Source organism: Pteropus vampyrus, unplaced genomic scaffold, assembly GCF_000151845.1.
Source record: "Pteropus vampyrus isolate Shadow unplaced genomic scaffold, Pvam_2.0 Scaffold23, whole genome shotgun sequence".
Classification (NCBI taxonomy): domain Eukaryota; kingdom Metazoa; phylum Chordata; class Mammalia; order Chiroptera; family Pteropodidae; genus Pteropus; species Pteropus vampyrus.
In genome coordinates, this window is record NW_011888804.1 from 10,275,013 (window position 1) to 10,297,824 (window position 22,812).

At 44.1% G+C, this 22,812-nt stretch overlaps 1 protein-coding gene across 2 annotated transcripts; it reads right to left on the reverse strand.

Moving 5' to 3' along the window:
• Positions 1 to 80: 80 nt before the first annotated feature.
• SNAP29 (synaptosome associated protein 29) lies at positions 81 to 22,743 on the reverse strand. 2 transcript variants are annotated; one of them, XM_011355935.2, is made up of 5 exons: positions 22,279 to 22,743; positions 13,334 to 13,530; positions 9,462 to 9,547; positions 7,554 to 7,652; positions 81 to 3,305 (listed from the first exon to the last, which is right to left on the reverse strand). In XM_011355935.2, exons 1-5 carry the CDS (start codon positions 22,513 to 22,515, stop codon positions 3,148 to 3,150), a joined length of 777 nt encoding a protein of 258 aa, XP_011354237.1. In that variant the 5' UTR covers positions 22,516 to 22,743; the 3' UTR covers positions 81 to 3,147. The 2 variants fall into 2 exon arrangements, with proteins under 2 accessions (XP_011354237.1, XP_011354239.1); XM_011355937.2 differs by having other exon boundaries at positions 7,554 to 7,637; positions 22,279 to 22,741.
• Positions 22,744 to 22,812: the final 69 nt, after the last annotated feature.

The window sequence follows — 22,812 nt, forward strand, 5'->3', positions numbered from 1 at the left end:
GGGAAGGCCAAACACAGGAAGACTAAATGAGGAGGATTCCCCTCTACCAACTCTTTGAAAATGATTATGTAGGAAACAGATTCTGATTTAAAAACTTCACATTGTACTTTATGGAATATGGTCATTTGTTGAATTGAAGGCACAGAGAATAAGAGCTATTCAGATATAGACTCGGAACAAAAAGCACATCCTCTCATGAGCACTTTTAATGACTAGATCATCATTCTGTACATAAGATCTTTTACCCATCAGAGCTGAAGATGCTCAACAACATTAACTTTAAAAATTTTGCAGAAAAGACCTATCCAGGCAAAGTATAAGATTTTTACTAAATTGGTGTAGTGTACACTTAAAATTACATATTCACAAAGAGTTAGAGAAATTAAAATGCACTTATGTTGTTTTCTCACCACCTGAGTTAAATTCAGGTTTCCTTTCCTACAGAGTGTGCCAAAAAAAAAAAAAAAAAAAAAAAAAACCACGAGGCAATCCCACTGCTAAGTTACAAATCGCTAGATGTTAGAAATAGTTTCCAGTTTCCTCTGGAGGAGAATGCACTTATTTTTAGTTAGCAGAACATTTAACATATAACCAGCCTAAAGTTAGAAAAGCCACTTTTTTGAAGGCACAGTTTGTTTCCAGCTCAACTGTGGAAATAAAAATCTGTCTTGTGGGCCTCTTCTGGCAAAGGTCGAATTCATCTTTTATGTCTTACCAAGCCCATTCCACAGTCAAACCCAGCCCAGGCACCTCTGAGTGTCCCCATGAGAGGTATCTAGTTTAGAGGATAGAATGTTTTCTTTTTGATCATCGCCATCATGTGCAAAGCTTCTGGAGGCTCCTCAGGTCTTTGTTCTCTGAAAATGCAAGCAACTTTGCTTTATAAAGTAGAACCAGTTAAGGGTCTCTGGTGGGTGTGGGAAGAAGAAAGTGGTTGGCTAGCTTGTAGCTTAGAGATAATACCTTGGCTGAGACGTTAGAATTAGGGCCTCTGAAAAAGAACAAAATAAATGATATGAGGCCCTCTAATGTGTCAGAGGAAGACAAATTTCTATAAAAGTGAGGGCAACTCTCCTTCCATAGGCTAAGGGTAAAAAAAAAAAAAAAAAAAGGAGAGAGGTGATTGGCTTCATCAATCCAACAAAAGACAAGGGAAGGTACATAAAATAAGGTGCTGCTTTACTTCAAGTCAGTTAAATCAGTAATCCCATTATGCAAATGGAAGGCTGCTGAAGAGATTGTTTAGTGGCAGGTGGCTGCATCTACTTGAAAAAAAAAAGTTTAGGTCTGAGGTATAATGACTAGTCTCTGTGAGTCTGTGTGATGATGATAAGCAGGAAAAAGTTAATATGACATACATGAAAGGTATTAGGAAAAAATCAGAAACAATTAGAATGAATGAAATATACACACTGGCTGCTCTGTTCTCTGGCTTCATGTTTTTTTGAGCAGCCTTTTTGCTGAAAGCCCTGTAAACTCATTTACTTTGGGCTGGGTATACATGTAAAAATTTTCCTTTCACTAGTTACCAAGAGAATAATCATGATGAGCTCATCTAATAAATGTCTAATTTGATCACATCCTTACATCCTGGGACATTCATAATATTGTGGATCACATCCTTGAGGCGACTGCAACTTGACAGAAAGCATCTGTTGATGGAGGTTGTCAATATTCTTAGGAAGGTCATGCATGGATGGAACTTGTAAAAACGATTTGTTACATAAATTCTGATGCATTCATTGCTGCAGCACTCTAAAGAAGTTTCCTTTGCTTTAAGGGACTTTGTTTACAGGCCACGATGGAAGTGGTAAAGGTCACATATTCGGTGCCATGTTTCAAGGTAAAAGACACTGGTATTTTAAAGTTTTTGACATAATCTGTCTTACTAAAATCTGTCCCTTTCTCCATCTTCAAAATATTTTCATTAATTTGTTTTTTAAAAAGACAAGAGTCTTGTGGCTTCCATTATTTTGTGGCTTCCATTATTTTGTACCAACACAAAGAAATCCATTTCATTATAGAAATCAATTGCAATTGTAATGCTTTTAAGTGATTCTTTTTAAGAAACGAAAGAACAAACTGGACCAGTTAAAATGATGATGTTTGGTCTTTCTTTTTTAGCCAAATCCTTCTATACAAAGTCAGCATCATTTGTGGAGTTCCAGTCCTGAAACTGGGTGGCACAGAACCAAGTGCTGAGTCAATTCACCTTGTAAAACATGCAAGGAGAGTGAGTGGGATCCCTGGAGAGGTCAGGAAGAGCCCCAAAGGGGTGGAGGGCTCAGTGCAGGAACACTACTGCTTGGCCATGTCTGTGTGACGCTCCATTCCCAACTCTACAGGTCCTCCCATTGGTAAGCCAAGCAGCCATGAGCCAGTGGAGAATCTGTTTCTCCTCATGGACAGAGAGTCAGAGATGAAGACGTATGGGAAATAAGGGCTTACTCATTTCTCTATGTATTTCCAGGCACTGCAATGAGTAGGGCTTATCTGAGCCCCTTCTACTAAAATGCACACCAAGGATGGAGGTCAAGAGGGGAAGAGGTGACATGTCAATAAAACATGAAATAATGCTGACATCCTCCATTTCTGAATCTTATAACGATCCTTTTCAAGGAAGCTGAATCACAATATGCTTAGTGTGCTTAGTGTCTGTGTGTGTGTGTGGGGGGGTGATCACTGCTACACAAGATGTGGGAAGGAAGGACCCTCCCCACAAATAACTGGCTCACAGGGTCTCTTATCCCTCCCTTAGCACTCTGATGATAAGACCTAGGAATGAAATATTGGCAAACAGGGATTGAAATTCTGCCCACATCTTTCCATTTGCTCGTTAAAGTGAGAAACACAACTTTTCCTTGTCATTTCAGCATGGTAATAGTCAAAAGCCCAGGATATTCAGGGCCAGGCTACTGTGCTCCAACTAAAACTCTAAGCATTCAGTTCAAAGAACTAAGAGAAGAGTTGGTTCTCAGAATAAGTGGGATGCACACTTCTTCGAAACAACAGAATCTCTTAAGACCCACTCTATTATAATATTTGCAAACATGTTAAATCACATACTAAAGTAATAAATGAAATTTCTTGGGAGTTTAAAAGATCTTTTGAATCTTTTCATCACAATGAAGTAGAACTTCTCTGTCTTTAAAGTTGTCGAACTTTTCTTTCTGTGCTTTTTATATTGACATCTAATTTGTCCACTTTGGTTGTGAGGCGGTCAATAATGTCATCTTGTTCCTCAATTTCTGTCTGCATCCCCAGGCCTATGTTCTTTAGCCGGCTCAGTCCCATGGACAGCTCATCTGTGAGAGAAGAAAAGACATGCTTTGGGAACTGCTTCTTGTTCCCTCCCAGGTGCTCAGCAACATTTAGGTCACCGAGTCCTTCTCATGAAACAGGCTACCTTTCAGAGCTTTGGTTATATTTTCCAAAATAGATGCAAGTGAAGAGAAAATCTGTTTTCTCAATAAAAAGTAATACGTGCTTGGAGTCACTACTCTCCCCACTGTTCACCTAAGATAACGGCTGTTAATATAACGGTGTTTGTCCTTCCAGTGCTTTAAAAAATGCATATAGAACTACGTGACTTTTTAGCAGCCTTTGAACCTTCTAGTAGGTTGCTGCAAATTGCAGGATCAGTACCTATGGAAAAGGGCACCGAGGGCCCTGGAAAATACGTTCCCTTTCAAGACCCTATAATGAGTACCTGGGAGAGGTATGCTGGATACTAAAAGCCAGACTCACTAGTCTGCTCTTCAGGAGCAAAAACCCCACATCAGTGAGTGGTGCCTGCTTTCCTTCCTTCCATCTCCAGCTCCCTAAAGTTAGATCAAGCACAGCTCTAGAATGGCAAATAGGAGAATCTATATTTGGAAATATGTCTGAGAGACAGACCTGGGAAGCGCTGTCTAATGAGAGCTCCTGTATCCAGGCTGCTCCAGCCCTAGACATCTCTTTGGAGAAGGCTGCACACCCTAGTCTCCTCTGCAAGTGGGAGGAGAAGGGGGGGTGTGTCTGTCGCTGCCCTGCTACCTGAGGTGCTCTGCCAGAGAACACATGAACCATAGATGTTCCTGTTGGACCTAGATGCTGGGAGGCCCCTTTACCAACATTAGGAAAATTCACATTTTCTCACTTGTTCACTCACTGTTACCATTTCCCAGATCTTTGAACACCACACTGATGTTGCAAATGTTCTAGGTTATGACAATCTCCCAGAACTGGCCTGGCATCATTTCCTTTGCTTACTTTAAGGTCAGGAAGAAGGCAGTGGCCTCTGTACAAGCTGGATGCCCAAATCCCTGCAGCCCAGGGTCCCCATGTCAAAAGGAATAAAATGCTAAAGATCCTCAGTTCCTTTAGAGATGCCAGTTGGCTAAGCCCCAGGTAACTGTGGAGTACACTGCCTTAGGCAAAGGTTCAGCTCTTGTGCTAGGTTACATCATTATTGCTGAAATTCAAATTCTCCACCAGGGGAAATGCAGTATTCGGGGAAATCCAGGCCAATTCCATTGGGCCTGAGTGCAAATTATTTTTTTTTTTTTAAATTTGAGTACAAATTCTGACCCTGCTCCTTAGGCAAGCTCCAGCCTGCCCAAGACCCTGACCACAGCTGACCTGAGCCCCTAGGAGCGCCTGGCCATAACGAGCTACCCTGGTGCCAGTTTTCTTCTGAGCTCATTCTATTTCCCTCATTAGGCTTTTCCACTATTGGTAATAAATATTTTCCTTCTGTTTCAAAAAATTGTAAAAATCAATCTCACATTCGTTTTAAAAGGGATATTGTCTATAAGGACGTGGCCAACCTTAAGAGTATGTGAAAGCTAACTTGGCACAGATGACATAAAGAGAGCTGAGGGTGAGTAAGGGGAAGAGACATGTGGAGGGACCCTGGGGTCCTCTAGCGCTGTGCCAACTGCAGAGATGAGTCTTGACTTCATTCTGTCTGGGTGAACAATAAAGCCTCTTTCCTAGGTTTTGTGAGTATGTGTGTGTGCACATGCATGTGTGCACACATGTAAATGGGAAGTGGGAGCTGGCAGCATGCCTAGAGCTGCTTTCTTTACTAAGAACAGCAGGTCAGGAAAGAGCCAGAGGGAAGAGAAAAAGAGATGGTGCTTTGTAAGCCCCTTTAATGCTAAATTAAAGATAAAAAAACCAAGTGAAAAAAAGCCAGAATCCAGAAAATACTGGTATTGGTACTATAAATCTAAGCAGGATCAATAAAAATAGTCTTCAGCTCCATGTTTCTTGAGTTTATTGAAACCCATGACCATGGAAAGTAAAATGTGTGAAGCCACCGCAGGCCATAGGAAGCTTGTCAGCAGCTGTGATAGCAAAGAACAGGCAGATAGCTACACTGAGATAAAAAGTGTGATAAAGTTAGATCTTGAATACTTTCCTAAACCTTTTTTCCTAAAATTTCTTTGAAAAGCACCCTCAGTCTCTAGGGGTGGGTTGGATTTACTGAATTCTGACCCTCTGCAGATCTCCCTCATCTTCCTTGGGAAAACTTTAGGTGGGGAAGACTGAAGGCCTTCAGTCCCCTTTGCATTCCTCTGGAGCAGATCCCACACATGCACCTTCTGCCTGAGGCTTTTGGCTCCAGGGCAGAGTTCAGAGGACAGAAGGGTGAGTGGCTGACTGGGGCTTCCCTGGGCTCTAAGGGCAAAGGGCAGGTGGAGTCTGGTAGAGAACCTGCCAGGGCATGGAAATTGCTAAGATGGGCCCTCTTCCCCGCAGCGATGAAAGTCTAGTGCTGACATTCACACTGAGGGTAGCAGTGGTGAGCTGTGGGTGGTAAAATTATAGTTCTTTTATTTATTTGTTCTGGCTTATGTCTATTCTCTAAAATCAATGTCTTATTTCTGTAAAGATTTCTTTTCATGCTTAAAAGAAAGATTCTATTCCTGGACTCTGTAATTCCATTTCTAGTAATCTAGCTACAAAATGTAGCCAAAGGCTCCCTCACGAGAATGGACAGAGGATTATTTGCAGTAGCAAACAATGGATGTAACCTAAGTGCTGAACAGCAGGGGATGGAAATGGTAAAGTGCTTTTCAAAGAAATTTTAAGAAAAAAGGTTTAGGAAAGTGTTCAAGATCTAACTGAAAAAGCAGGATAAGGAAATGTGTATACTGAATGATCCTCAGTACATTTGACACTAGACATATGTACATGAAAACAGAAAGACTGGCACCATATCAGTGGCCACTGCTGGATAGGAGGATTTGGGGTATTTGTTTCTTCAAGCACTTTATCTAACTTTACAATTTTATACAATTAATCTATATACTTAGAAATGAAAGTAAATGTTACTAAAAAGAAAATGAGTATGGATTTGCCTAACATGCCCTCTACGCTGGCCAATCAGGGCTGCTGGATGGGCGCTGCTCTGTGTGAACCAGGGGCGGGGCCCACGCTGTGTCTCCTCCTGGAGACATCTATTATGTATCTTTATGAGATTAAGGTTTGTCTTCTACTAGACAACTTTAGAGCAGGGGTACATTTTACTTTTTGTCTCACCCACTTTGCCATCTCCTAATGGGGGTGAAAGACTAACGAGCAACCTAAGTAGTTATGGGACAAAGGTCAGAGGAAGAGGCACTATCTGAGACATCACCTAGAATAAATTCATGGAAGCTGCTCACAGGTTAACTCCTACTGTCCGCATACGTGACGCTCCATCTGAACTTCAAATAACTGACTTCGCTCCTTTCATTCAAAGAATGATCATTGAGTGCTTGCCTGCTAGGCCTTGAGTGTAAAGTGGTGATGAACTGAAATATTCCTGTGTTCCTGGGAATTTATAGTTTGGTCAGGGAGACATCAGATGAGTTACTACAGTGGAAACAATAGGGTGCTTGAGAGACCAGAGGTGGCCACGTTAAAGCAGGGCTCATGGCATGAGAAGAAGCCAGCCTGCAAAGAATGGGAGGAAGGACTCTTCAGGCAGATGGGGGCAGTGAGGCAGGAAAGAACTGGGAACCACAAAGTGATGAGGGCAGGAGGGGTGGAGAGGAAGGCAGGGGCCAGAGGCCAGGGCGAGAGACCTGGGCTGTAAGGAACCAGTTGTGTGGCCAATGTGCTGTCATGGCCATGAGTGCCAGCTCTTATCAGACCAGGAAGTTTCTTACATGCTTGATGGGGTCTCTCATGTATCCCTCCCCCAGTCCTCAGAGGCAGGTTTTGTTCCTGAGCCTGGTTCACAAGGGAAGCAATGGGGGCTCCCCATGTCAGGTGTAAGGATTAGAACAAGCAGGGTTCAGGCTGCACAATATGGCCTCTCAGGCACTCCTAGTCTCTGTTGATGTCATGATTTAGATGAAAGGTGGGGATGGAGAGAAGTGGACAGACTCCAGAGAGTGAGGGGGTGAGATGGACATAACTTGTGTTGGATCTGACATGTGGCGAGAGAGAAGCAGACACCAGGTTTTGGTCTTGAGAACCTGGGTGCCTAATGGTGTACTGGTTGGCTAGGCATGAGGTGCCTGCAAGACAAGTGTCTCGAGTAAGGGACCTGCAGAGGCTGGTGCAGCTTCCGGTCTTACCTAGATTGTTGTCAACCTTCTGGTAATAGGCTCGAAGGTGTGGGTTCTTCGGGTAAGCATCAGTACTCACAGTAGAACTGGTCCCTGCAGGGACAGAGTCTGAGTTTAGAAAGAAACACAAGAATGGTTAACTCACATCTCTTGCAATGTTGCCTCACCAAATTAATCTTAATATGGAAAATGGGTGGAAGGAATGAGGTGGTTGGTTCTGAGGCCATCTAAAGAGATGAGTGTGGAAACGGATAACATTTGGGGGCAGGAGCACTAGGCAGGCTGGTGGGAGTGGGAGAGACTCTTCCTTGGGGACAGCCCTTTAGAGATCGAAGACTCTCAACATATAGGTCACCTGACACACAAGTTCAGGAAAGAGAAAGAGATTCAAACCATAATCTGGCAGTAGATCTGCAATAATGCAAAACACCAAAGGCTTGTGAACAAAGTCTAAAAGACAAAGTTTAAAAAATAAAAATTGTTACGTTACAAAAATGGGATGGGTGATTTTTTTTCCTTTTGAAATTTATTTCTATACTCTTTTTCACTTCATAAACGAGTTAACAAGAAATGCTAAAAAATGCACATTTGCCCCAAGAAATAAATCTTCCTTCAACTTCAGTTTCTAAATGCATAGAAAAGCCTGTCTGTCATCTCAGTTTACATCTTTTTAGAAAACTTCCTTTTCAGACTTAGTGGAATTCCTCAAGCATACCTTACTGAAGCCATTCTACACCCTTAAAATTATCTTTTGGGTGTAGGGCTCCTACTCTACTTCTTCAAGGTATGAAGAGCTCAGGTTTTTTTCCAGGTTTCTGTATTTTAGTTGTCCCACACTTCCCGGAGTTTTCGCCCTTCTTGAACTGAACTGTGTCAATCTTAGTCTTTCTTCCTCCATCAGTCCTCTCCTTAGCTGCGTCAACCATGATACTGGCGGGTTCCAGCACGTTCAGGGTGAGTCCTGCTTTCCTCGAAGGCAGCATATAAAGCATTTAGTTTCTAGAGCCCTGCCAATGGCCTGAGGGTCTACGGAAGCTCTCAGGAGGCTTAAATTCCCTTCCAGGTAAGGGATGTTTCTGGACCTGTCGTTTGATATTAACAGGCTGATACGACACAAAACATTCTATCTTGCACACCTTGTCCATGTTGCTGCTTCTCTGCCTACTCAGGGGTACTGTATTAGTCTCTGCCTACTCAGGAGGCTGTATTAGTCTCCTACTGCTGCTATAATAAACAAATATCCTTTAATTCCGGAGTTTGGAAGCCCAACACAGGTCTTACTGGGCTAAGATCAAGGTGTCAGCAGGGTTCTGTTCCTTCTGGAGTTTCTTGGGGAGAATCAAATTCCTAGCCTTTTCCAACTTCTAGAGATCACCTTAATAGGTGGCCCCCCTTCCTCTATCTTCAAAGCCAGCAGCATAGTATCTTCCATCTTTCACTCTGACACTCTTTTATCTGCTTTCCGTTCCACTTAGAAAGGGCCTCTGTGATCACACTGGGGCTGACTGGATAATCCAGGATAATCTACCATCTCAAGGTCAGCTGATTAGCAACTGTAATTCTCTTTTTGCTATATAATCTAACATATTCACAAGGTCTGGGGATTAGGACGTGGACATCTTTGGAGGGCCATTTTTCTACTTATCATATGGGTTTTCCTGCAGTTGCCTTTTCGCTTCCAAAGGAACTGAGAGCTACATGAGGCAGACTCACTTTCGATAAGACACAGGCTCCTACTTCATCATGCCACCCTCCATGGTGACATATACCTCAGCTCCCTGAGAGCAGTGCTGGGTCCCTAACACCCTTCACCCAGAATATGAGATGAAAACAGCTGGAGCTCCCACTAACCCCCCTCCCCCGCCCCTGAGCCAACACCAAAGCCAAATGTGGGTGGGAACGCAGGTCCCTGCTAACCTGAGTCATTCAGCTTCCTGAGGTTTGGGTGGCTGGCTTGGTACTGTGCTTCTTGTTCTTTACTTGTACTTATAGCTTCTTTTAATCTTTGGATTAAAGTTAAGAAAAAAAATTTTTTAGAAAGGAAAACCACTTTGGCAGTACGGACAGTCTTTTCAAGTTAATGCCTATATGAGAAAATCAAATGGCTCCTTTGACTGCAGCAGGAATTCCATCAGCACCTCCTGCGACACTGTTGGCCACATGGGCAGTGATCCGAGACACCTGCTTCAGAAGCACAGCATCTGGTTAGGTAGCTCTCCCTCAGGAAAATGAGGATCCTAGCACCATGTGGAAAAGAAGCATATGAAACCACCAGTAGGTACTTTAGAATAGGGGTCAGCAAACTTTGACCTGTAGGCCAAATCTAGCCCAACCACCTGTTTTTACACAGCCACGAGGAGAGAACAGCCTTTACAGATGTCCACTGGCAATCGATCAATTAAATGATAGAGAACACTAACTTTAAACCTCAGTTAAGAATTTCATTCTTATTAGTAGACTTGAATTACAAAGTGTACTCAATTATTATTTTCCTATTTTGACTTCTGTCATTCGGGTTTTTTTCTCATCATGTAAGTCTCTACAAAATATCTTTGATTTTGCTTCCTGGGCTGCTCCAGCTGTAGACAGGGACTTCATTCAGCAACTCAGAGATATTCAGACTACATTCGACATCTCACTGAATCCCCACAGGTATCACACGTGTTCTGGAAGCTGGGCCTCTCACAGTCTGCTTTTTTCTACCTCTGCTGACCAGCAGCCTGGCCATTTCCTCAGCTAAGCTGGAATCCTCAGTTGCTCTTCATTTTTGCTCTCCCTCTTCACAGATCCACTCTCAGCAATCCATGAAACGAAAGTCCTCTTGATCCCTCACATACCCCAGGAATGTGGTCCCTCCTTCCGCCCTGCCTCTCTTTACCCTCACAGAGATTAGCACCCTACCCCGCCTTTCCAATCTTTACTCCCAAGATGCTGGGCATCTTTCTAACAATCCTGACATGCATTTCTCTAGTTAAAGTCTTTACTGGCTCTCCGTCCATTCGGCGGAGCAAGTCTGGACTTCGTCAGGCTAATGGCTTTGAGGGCCCCCAGTGTACCAGTGACGTGCAGAATACAGCAGAGTGTTCTGAAATCTGAGAATTTCATTACTTGGAAGCAGTGACCAAAGGTTTAGAACATACAACTGGTTTCTTTGAGCATGTCTGTCAGCCTCGTGTGTTGTTGGGCTGGGTGCAGATGGGAGATGCAAGGCTTCTGAGCCTGCCTGGCCATCACCCAGCATGCTTACCTCAAAGCCAACTTTTTTTCTGTGCACTTGCTTTCTTTGTGAAAAATGGTTCCCCGAAAGAAAGCCAATTCTAGGGATAGTGACAGAAGTGATAAGAAAGGGAAGTATAAGAGTGATTGCTCTTGGGCAGAAACCAAGTCTTAAATAAGAGAGTTTCAGGTTTAGTGGCTAAATCTGTGACCTAAGTGGAGCCCCATGAGCTTTAAATGGAAATGAGAGCGAGAAACTTATGAAGCATTGTCAGCTAGAACAAAACTGGTTTACCAAGAGAGAAAGAAAACTTTAAGAGAAGGCAAAAGGGTTTGTGCGATAGGGACATACACATGAAACACATGACTCGACAGAAGTCTGATCTGTTATTTTAAGAGTCTTTAAATGATAAATATTCCTTTATTTATGAATTAAGGGTTTTAACAGATCACAAAAATTTACTCACAATTTACTACATTTTGTAGAAGTAATTATATATTGTAGCGAGCTTTGCAAATTTAGGGATTAGGAGCTTACAGGCCATGCCTCAATATTAAAAGCCTGCTGGGCTCCTGTTCTGGAAACAGTCAATGCCCTCCTGCGACACATGGCAGTCACTGCACTGGAAAAGCCCTGTCTGGGCTTTTCCAGTGCAGTGACTGCCATGTGTCTCCCCCTTTCCCCTTCTTTCAACTGGTAGGCTCTCATGCAACCCTGACTCCATGCAAAAGGTTAGCTCCTTAGTTCCTAGAGCCAGGCTCCCCGACTGAGCCTCCACTGCATCGCTGTTGATAGTCGGCCTTTCCCATACCTTCTAACAGATGGACCGACCTTGCTCTTGCAGCTGTCTCCTTGCCACAGGCATGGGCCCGCAGGGTGTGGGCGCTTAGATGAAGGAAGGAACCCATGCAATGCCACTGGAGCGGCCTTTCCTACAAAGCTGTACAGATCCGCTTCTATGCACATTTGGGCAACAGCTGAATGAGAGTGAGTTGCTTCAGTTTTCAAGATGTTCCTCCCAAAATAAAGTTGCACATGGAGCTCCAGGATCTAAATGGCTTTTAAAGCATGATCAGGGCTATGGGAGTCCCATGAGTCCCAAGAAGCAGCCTTTGGGAGGAGGCATGGAGGACACAGGTTAGTGCCAAACACAAACTCACCAGCTTCCCACTTCTCCTAGGGCTCACTCTGGTGCTGTGTTTGCGCAAGGTGGATGTCTCAGTCCAAAGCAAAGGGACATCCAAACTTCTTATGGTAATTACATGTAGCCAAAGACGAGGACACAAATCATCTTTCTGATTTGCATATTGACACAAAAAAAACTATTCCAGTTGGGATAAAAGAGTGACAAGATATTTGAAATTAGGGTCAGGCTGGATAATCAGGGGTGAATGGTAATTATAGCAGAGCCAAAAAACAAACAAACCCTCATAACCGTGACTAGTGTGTCTACAGGAAACAGCTCCTGGGCTCCCTACTAACTACCTGCTCCTTTTCCTGCAGTTTCCCCTCTGTAAGTGCAATGGCTTCACTTGTTTGTTCTTTCTGCTGCCACCATGGCTCCTTTGCCTACATTCGTTTTTCCCCAGCCCAAATGTGAGTTGGAGATAGTTTCCTAATTTCTTCCCCACTGCACTCTACTTTCTTATCTTGGTGGTTGCCACACAGGTGTGTATACACAGGTAAATAGTCACTGGTTCTCCAGTTAAGATGTGTGCATGTCATTCTACGTTGGTTATATAGTTTAATAAATACCTCATAAAGAATAGCTCTGTATATCAGAATTAATAACAGAGAGGGGGAGAAGGAGAGAGACAGAGAGAGAAAGAGAAAACCTGTATGATAGCGTTACATTAAACATTTTTCTGGGTTAAATAGAAGCGGCAAGCTATAAAGCCAAACGAATACTCTGGCGACAACTATGAAAACACCGAATAAAAGGAAAAACTAAATTTTAAGTGTTTGTGTTATGGTCGGTAAGGTGTAGATTTTCTATAATGTGGCTTCATTGTTTTTATAATAAAAAACATGATCTGAGATATGAATAATAGTAATCTATTGTGGTGGAAATTCAATTCTTTTATCTTTGAACATATGACATTTTAAATGCCCACCAGAATCGCATGTATGATTTTATTATAACTTTAGCCAAAACTTTTGAGGAAAATAATCTCTAATTAAAAAAAAAAAAATCAATTGGAAAATTGGCTTAGATGTGCAAAAGTTCACTATACTTTCCAAAGCAAACATTTTGTAAATTGAGTCATAGTTGTATTGATTAAGCTTTCTGAGATGAATGTTCTCTTTCAAATTACTGGGGTAACAATTACTGGAACAGTAATTTACTGAAGACCCAACTAAAGCAGAATTTACAGACTAGATGTCAAACACATGAAAATCATCAGGAGTGCTAGAGATAGGTATGTTTCAAACTGTTGGAAGACCAATGCCTTCTAATGAGAATCTTACAGGGTTCTTGGATCCCTTTAAGGCACTAGAAGTGGCCTGAGAGTCTTGGCCATCTGCACTGAACCCTGCTACTTTACATCAGGATAGCTGAAGACCCACTCACCTGTTGTTGGGCAGGGAGGTTACGGTGCCATTCTGTTCAAGTGAGGTCTCTGCTGGTTTGGATTTGAAGTAATTGACGAACCCCCCAAACACACTCTTAATGCTGTTAATGTGCTTCTGGCTGGTCTTCAAATCTTGATCCATCTTGTCCACCATCTTCTCTGTGCGTTCTAAGACTCCTCGCTGACGGACGAGCTCCTGCGGAAAATGAGAGGCAATGGTATTTCATGTTTTTGTGATTTTTCTTCTACCTGTAGAGGACCACACACAGCAGGCTCTTCATAAACCCCCAGTGAGCACATACAAGGACAGATGCTGGCATTTGTGTGAGGCACACTATCCTTTCTGACAACACATATTTTTGTCTTCCCCACTCTGCCTTACCTCTATTTGCTTTTGAGTCCCTTTCCCCTCCTGCCACTATGAGGTCAGCTCACAGGACCACATTAGATGGATAAAGTGTGCTTGTGGGGATCAGACTGCAGGGCTTCCACTGGCAGCAGACCTGGTCACCCTTACAGGCTTTCACCTAGCACTGCCCCATGGACTATGGTTTTGTACTTCCTCTTTTCAGATATGGGCATTCCCATTGAGCCACCTGGCTCAGGTCATGTCTTCAAACTCTATTTTGTACACTAGATTCTAGGGTCCTTTCTGGGCCCTGTTAATGTCTGATTCCAGTTACTGCATAGTTGCACCTTTAAAACTTCTAACAAGGGTGACCCTTTCAGAAGGCCTTTCCACATGCTACTTTCTTTGCCAATAATGCTTCTCTCATCCAGGTACTTGCATGACTCTCCTCCTCACTTAATTTGGAACTCCACTCAGAGGCCACTTCCCTGAACATCCTCGCTAAAGCTGAACTCCATCTTTCACCCTCAACCCTCCACTCTCCACCCTTGACCTGCTTTAGTTTTAGTTTTCTTTACAGCAGGGACCTGCTTTATGCACTGCTGTGTTTCTAGTGCCTCAATCAGAGCAGTTGCTCACTGTAAATTTGCCAAATGGGCACACGAATGATGCTCTGTGACCACGGGGACAGCACGGACCTTATTCCTCAAGAGCTGATGCTTCTGGCTGTGGATGTGAACTCACCACCAAAGCGACACTAACACTTTCATTTGTGCCAAACTTGCTTCAGTCCCTTTTTCAGGCCATTCTAGCATGTTTCCTCCATATGATCTGCCTTTCCAACCAGAAGGCTCCCAAGCCTCTCAAGCTTTTCTTCTTTCACCTCATAAGGGTGGCTCCGGTCCTTAGCTGCCTTCCTCTCAATCTTCTAACCTTGCATCTCCCTGTGGCTCAGCAATTTTATTAACTGTGCAAATAATCTTTAGAGATGTTCTCTCCTGATACCTAAAAACAAAGTCATGAACAATTTAAACAAACACCCTGGAAATTTGAAGAAAATATAAAACTATAGATAATGTGTTTGAGAGTCCATTTCAGATACAAAAGTGTTAAGAGAAAGCTTTCAAGACATTTAGGGGCTCAATGTATAATCTGAATTCTTAATGTTTAGCAGATGAAATTTAAAAATAATGTACAGACAAAAAGCTAACGCATTGGTTGAATTTACTATTAAATTCTGTGTAACTCTTGTTGGAAATAAACTTAAACTGCTGAGCTTTACAGCTTTGAACATTTAAACATTTTTTCACCAGCTCAGGAGACATGTCTGAAGAAACCATCAGACTTTTTCAAGTAAAAAGAAAAATGTTTTCTGGACTGTGTTTGTTAATATGTCAAGCAAATTTTGTAAGGGTTAATTTTCAGGGAAAAATAGATCTGCTAATTTATCTAGAGTTTCCACTTCTTCCAACACTTTAAGTTTGTCATCTTCACATCCATTCTAAGTTTTTTCTAGAACAAAGGAGAGCTATAAATTAGGATTAAAATGATTTTCTCCCACATTCACATGTTTTCTGAGTTGATACATTTCTAACAGTCCAGTCTCACCCAGCTTATTTCACATACTGCAGAAGACAGAAGAATTTGAAGCTGGAGAGGCACTTAGGACAGCCAAGGATGGAAGTGGTGGCCAGGGCTCAGTTGTCCGCCAGGAGGCAGGTTCTCGGTTTCCCTGACAGCGAGCTCTCCCATCACAGCTTGGCTTGTCTCACCACTACTTGCCTTCCCACCACGGCCTCTCTACATCAATTTGAAGAGTCACAGCAGTAACAAGTAGCTGACAATATCTTCCTCATTTCAGTGAGATTTTATTTTTTTCTGTTTGCAAGTGACATAGTCTCTCAAAGTCTCAGAGTTTGCATCACTGTGCTGACTTGGTATGGAAACCAAATGTCTGATTTAGATATTATGACAGAGAAGTGCAGAGAAATATGTAGGGGTGGCTTATCCTGCTGTCAGGCTGGAAGGCCAGAAAATGAGTGCCGTTCTGTTCTCTGGAAGTTTCTGTGAGCTGGAAGCTTGTGTTTACCAGAGGTGATCTGCTGGTCAGGAGGCCAGCATAGGAGGAACTTCTGTTAAAATCCTCCCCCAGGGGCAGAGGAAAGGACTGACTCCATGTGCCTGTGACCTAGTTCTAACCAATGAGGAAGAAAGGTTTGACAGAGCAAACACCAAGAGTGCCAGGACAGAAAGGGCAGGCTAAGCAGGCCCTGTACCCCAGCCATTACGAAGGCAGGCCTCAAATGCTCCTGTTCCACAGAAAGGGGGCCATGTCACATCTTCTCCATTGGTTCCTGTGAGAATGGGAACTGGCCGAAGAGACCAGGGCGGCTGGGAGTTCTGCAAAGTGCCCTCAGTGTAAAGGGCACACATGCAAGGACTTAGCTCAGGCGTTAGTATTACAGGTGATTCCCTCTCTCCCTTGAGCCCCAAAAGAAATTTCCTAAAGTTAAACTGGAAAAGAAGATGGTCAGAGAAAAAATCTGGCTGGTAGTACAATGCTGAGGGACAACACAGAGAGAGGGAGTATCTCAATTCCTCTTTGGCTTGTGACTTTCTGTCAAGCACAGGGATTTCTGATAGAAAAAAGGGAAGTAAAAAAGACAGCTGAAGACTCTGTGAGGGCACATACTGCCCGACATGAGGTGACACTTGACAGATGGAGTATGTCCAAGGGCCCTGTGAGGACATGAAGACATCAGAGAATCATGGCTGGCAGAGTGCTCTTTGAAAACACACACGCAATGACAGAGGTGCTGCAAGATACCTGCCAACAGGTATTACCTAGCACCCCCTCTCTCTCTGCCAGGCTCTGTTCCAGGTGCATGGGATTCAAGGGTGAACTAAACAACCCCAAATGTCTGGCCTGATGGAGCTGACAGTCTAGTGGAGGGCAAGATGAGGAAAGTTCCATCTGACTTTTCATTTTATGACAACACTGAAGTGGTGGGAATCTGAGAAAGGCAGCTGGTTCCTTGCTTCACTGAGCTTAGTCTCTTGGGAGAGACAGAAAAGAAAGCCATCATACCCATGCATGATTTAAGCTCTGCCAGGGTAAGCCCCTCTCAAGGATTCCTCAACCTGGATTAGAGGGGGTCAAGTAGGTTCCCTGATGGGGTGAGAAACTGAAAGCTGAGAAGTTAGGGAGTCAAAGGGTTGGGGTGGAGCAAGAGCATTTGGGCAGAGGTAGCAACCAGAGCAGCTGGAGGAACTGAGAGAGAAAGAGGAACTGTGTGCGGTGAGCGTGAAAGGGAGCAGGCGGGGATGCCTGGCAGGACCCAGAGGGGATCACCGAGTGGGTGGAGCTACGGCTTTCCAAGAGCAGCAGGGACCACCAGACCCCAAACCCAATTCACAGCCAATAAATCTTATAACATCAGATAGGTCTCAGGATCTTCCATGCCTGAGCCATGCCCGGAACTCCTGAGAGAAAGGTGTCTGTACTAAGTTTCTCATACTAAGCTTATAATTAAACTTGGGTATCGAAATGATAAGTAGGCAGAAGTCAATTTGGAGTCAAAAAGCTGAATCTAGAAACTTGAAATTTATCTTCATTACATAGCTCCTCTTACAACAGAGCATATATATGTACAAGCGCTGACAGAGATGCATGAGCAAGTGTGGAGCATGTGTAAAACTGGGCTCTGTCTCACTGCAGTAGCATGTGAGTCTCAGAGCATGTCTCGTAGCAGTGGCATGGAGTGATTCAAAAACACAAATTGAGTTTTAGGTTGCACAAAAAAACACTAAGGGCAAAGATGGTACTGCTAGTGCCCCTCATGGCGTGTGTGCAGGCTGACCTGGGGCCCAGTAAAGGGCTAACTCAGCAAACCTGGGCTGTCCACATCCTGCACATTCCAAAGAAAGGGCTGTCTGGCTCCTTGCCCTTGACTTACCCTGCTCTTGCTCCACCCCACTCCTTTGATTCCTTAACTTCTCAGCTTTCAGTTTCTCACCCCATATCCCCACGTTACCCCCTCTAACCCAGGTTTATCAGGGTAAAGAGTTCTTTGTTTATCTGAGTCCTCAGGCCAGGCAAGATAGTTTATGCTAACAATGTTATTTATGATGGGTGCCTTGGGCCACATGCTTACTTTCCAGAAGGGCTGGAGACTAAGGTCAGCCAGGCAGCCATGTAGTCATGGCTGACTCCCAATAAAATCTCTGGACTCCCTGACTTAAGTGAGTTTCTTTGGCTGGCCATACTCTGTGTGGTGTATGTTGTTGTACATCATTATTGGGAGAACTAAATGTTGTCCACACAACTCCATTTGGAAAAAACAATTAGAAGCTAACGCCTGGTCTCTTTTGGACTCTGTCCTACAAGCCTTTTTTGTTTGAGGATTTTAATCTGCATCCTTTCACCGTAACAAATCATAACCATAAGTGTAACAGTTTTGTTGAGTTCTGTAGTCCTAAGGAATCACTGAACCCGAGGGTGATCTTGGGGACCCTCAAACAACACCTCCAACAGCACTTCCTACTCTCAGAACCATCAACTCAGAGGCAGAAGGCTGGAGAGAACACAGCCCCTTAGCTTCCCTCAGCACATGACCTGGTTAGCAAAGCAAGGTCTCTTGGGACAATATGGACATTTCAGCCATCAATGGACATTTCAGGAAGGAGCAGCATATATAGCCAAATGCCACAACTCCAGTGTGGGATATCTGATGTACCTGAACAGTACATCAGTCTTGTTACAGTTAAGGAGCCAGAAAATTTGTCTAGGATCCAAGAACTTTCTAACAGTTGAATTCAACCATTGATAGTTTATGAAAAATAAATAAATCCAGAACAGACCTACTGGTGAAAATGTGAACCAATGACATTTCTCTATCAGAGTCCCTTAAACCTGGTAGAAATAGCCTGAAGTGCTAAATGAGGCATTTTCTGGTCATCAGGAGTAGGATTTCATCCAGTCAGAGCTCAAATCATTCTTCCCACCTCAATCTCTCTTTCATGTCCAATCAATCCTCTGCTCCCTCCTCTTCTTTTTCCTTCCCTTCCCCAGAGCATTTATTCGCCTGGCAACTATTTGGGGAGCACCTGATGACATAAAGGACACTGTGCTTAGATATGAGAGAATAGAAGGTTGAGCAAGAGACTGTTCCTTCTCTACAGCTGACACTGAGAAATCTACTGGAGAATTAACATAGCAGATGTTAACATAGCAGATGTCTCCCTGCTCCACTTGCTTTTGTGTCAGGACAGTGTTGTGCTACAAACTCTGGCCACATCAGAACCACCACAGGCTGCCTTAGAGAAGAGGCTCTGGTCAGTATGGCCCCTCATGTGGATTGGGAAAGGCTCTGCTCAAGACCAGTTTCCCAGAGAATGTGGGCACCACCCTAAGTTATGGAGATGACCTGAATAGATAGCCACCATGACCACTGTTCCTGGGTTAGGAGGATGTTTTTCTCTCATTCACCTGACTTTAATGCCCAATGTGGCTTCAGTGACTGTTGAGTGCTGGAAAGACACTGAGAAGGTGAGTGCGGCCCCTGCATGAAACAGTGTTCAGGACGTATGGGCTAGGGTGGCAGAGTGCATCACGTTTGAATCCTACCAAACACCACTTCCTTCCCACTGATGTTACTGCGCCAGCTGTTCAGACCTCAGTCTAACATTTGTTGCTGGATTCTCATGAACTGAGATCCCTGGCCCCATAAAACTTCACTAGAGCATGGACAGCTCACAACCAGAGAGAACGAGAAGTACTCTAGCCAGGAGGGTCTCCTCTGCCAGGGTGGTGAAAAGGGTGTATTAAAACCGCGTCCAAGTAGAACACAAACAGGCTCACCCAAAGGTGCAAACGACTCAAATGACCATCATCAGGGGACTGGCTACATAAATAGAAGCCATCATTCAATGGACTACGGCATAGCTTAAAAAAAAAAGGAGCAACACATTATATACTGCTATGGAACAACTCTAATCCTATTAAGGAATGTGCAGATTTGAATGTATAGCATGTTTCTGCTTAGGTTAAAGTTGAAAAAAAAAAGGAAAAAGGCTCTAAGTATGCCTTTATACACAGACTATCTCCACAGTGAAGGAACTGACAGAAAGTGGCTGCTGTGGGGGCAGAGGGTGAGGGAAGACTTCATAGAACTCTGTATGTTTTGAATTTCGAACCATGTGATTAGACTGTCACTTCATAAAAATTAAACCTTAGAGAAAAAAAGAAGAAATAAGTCACACTTACAAAATAGAAGAGCTGAGTGGCCTACAAGTCTCTCTATAGTTCTGGACTGTGCTTAGCAGAACAGCTGGGTGCCAACCTGCTCTTCCTTGCCTACTTCTCCTCTGTCCTTTGGCAGTCATGACCTGTGGCTAGTTTTTGTGAGAAATCTTGCCAGGTTTCACAAGAGAAGGGCAGCTCTCCTTTGCTAGAGGTGACTTGACTAAGTAATTACCCTACTTCTGCCAAGCCGGGACTGGATTATGACCTCTCCAAACCAATATTGTTTGTAAGCTCCTGTCTTCTATAAAAATCTGTCATGTTCTGGCAAGTTTCATTGTGCTGGGCATCTGGTAGGCATCCATCTAAGTTGGGAGGTGGGAAGGTGACTTGGGTCTGTTGGGAGCCACCCTGTACACTGAGTGGCAGGAAAAACTCGCCTATTTCAGACCCCCATTGCCACTCTAAGGGGAATGAAAGAGTGATGAGGGTGATTCAAAGACAGTTTGGAGAATATAGGGTAGGGGTACTGACCATTCCTGCCTCTGGTAATTGAGAACTGATTCAATCCTGGAAAATTCAATGTGTAATCATGCTAATGAGACTGTCACCTGTCTAGTCACAATCATAGTGTACTTTTCACAGTAACGCCAGCTTGGCCCAGGCAAAACCCTCACAGAGTGCCTGAGGTGCCACTCTGAGTCTGCTCTCACAGTCCCCACTGCATACACAGAAAGACCTCTGGGGGCAGCATAGGGTGTATACAATCCGAATGAAACAACTCACATCTACTATGTTTTTGGCTCCCTTGAGTTATGAGACCAGACCTTCTCTCTGACCATGAAAGGGTCCTAAATTGCCTCGTCCAGGCCCTTACCCAGCACACGACCTGTGAATCACTTCCCTGCTCAGGAGCCCAGGAGCTCTGGTGCTGGACCAGTGCCTTTGCATTCCTCCTCTCTTCCTGGGATCATCCCTCCTCCTCCTCCTTCTCTTCACTCCTCTTGTCTAAACTTTAGCCTTAAAAGCCAGATTCAAGTTTATTCTCTGCCATGACACCAAACTTCATAGCATTCTGATTTCCTACTTCATTTTTTCCTCACTGTTTCCAAAAATGACTCTTCAAACAGTTCTTAGTTGGTTTCCTTGGGCCTGGAACACTCAATCTAGTGATCTTATCACCAGAGCCCTCAGATAATCCAAATCTAAATCAACATTTTCCATTTAGACTTCAACGCAGGAATCCTGTAGATCTGAGATGTTAAGAACTACAAGCTAAACTTCCTCAGCAAGCTAAAGATAAGAAAGTGGGCCAATGAGGAATACTGTAACAGGAAAGTAGCCAAGGGAAATCACCCAAAAATGGGCAATGGAGAAATCATGGTGATGACTGTTTGAGAAGTTAATCAATATACCTCAAAACTCTCCAAGACCATAAGTAATCAGGTCAGAATGAACTCTGCCAGAGAAAAGAATTGCAAGGAGACCCATGGAGAAAGAGGACACTTTAGCTTCCAGCATTACATTTCAAAGCTACATAAGCTTAATTTTTCTTAGCTGACATATCAATAATCTACTATTACATTTTTTAAAACTTAAAAAAAAAAAAATGCCATACAAAACCACTTCACTAGTAGGCTGAGAAGAGAATGTGGGGCCTAAGAAAGAATAACCCTCGAGGTCCTACTCTGAAGTCTTCTATGGATGGAAAGAGCTGATAAAGGCAAATTGGAGCAATAGACTGTCTCAACCATACATTTATTTAGAGCTTTGGATTTGACAAGACCCTAGACTCGATCAAATCCAGCTCTGGCTTACTCAGCAGCTTTCCAGGAAGACAAGACCTCAACACCTCTACTAGTAAAGTGGAGAAGTGATCAGTGATGGGAAAGAATTCAAGGCCCATTTCCTCTGAAGCTTCAGACATCAGGACACACACAGACGTCACTTGTTCCGGGTCACTCAGGGAGGAATGGCTGAAGCCCTGGGGCCAGGCTTCTGACCAAGAAATTATGTAAAAGAAACAGACTCTCCATTTCCTTAACCCTGGCTCTGCTGTTCAGAATTTTTACTTACCTGGACAGTACAATGAAAAGAGTACCTTTGAATGAGGAGTAGAAAAAATCAACTAAACAGACTAATGGCTAAGGAAGATTCTCGGGATGCAGACAGCCTCTTTCATGAACTCAAGAGGCACATCTCTTTACACGGTTAACAAATTATTACAAATCATCAAGTCACTAAAGTACAAGAATCTATTCTAGCCAAGTCGATAATTCCCCAAAGATCGTGAATAAAACATTTCTTGAACCCGTGTGACTGGCCGGTCCAGCCCAGCGCTGTTCCAGACTCACCTCAGAAGAGGCGACCCCGATCTTCTCGGACTCATACATGAGGGACAGGGACCTGCTGGTGCTGGCGGCCATAGACTCGGCCTTGCGCATCACCTCCTGCCGCAGGTACTGCTGTCTGTCCGTAGGCGTGCCGGATCCGTCGGGGAGGTCGCGGGAGTCCTTCCACGCGACCGGCGGAGCGCCCTCATCCTCTACGTCGTCATCGAACGGGTTGTAACTTTTGGGGTAGGCCGACATGTTGCCAGCGCTCGGCTCGGTCTAGGCAAGAGCAGGAGGTGCGCGGCCGAGGCGAGAAACTGCCTTTCCGGGATCGCAGGGGACCCAGCCGCCTTCCCGAAGCCCTCGGGAAGCGCCCACCTTATAGCCGACCTCGGTCTAGAGTCACACTCTTCCTGTCGACGCCGCAGACGCAGCGTGAGTTTCTTTCGCACGTCGAGGTGGGCGGCCCCGCCTTCGGAGCCGACCATTGTGCCCAGCGGCTTGGGGAGGAACAAACCCGGCGCGCGTGGCCACTGCTAACTGCACAACTTCTCT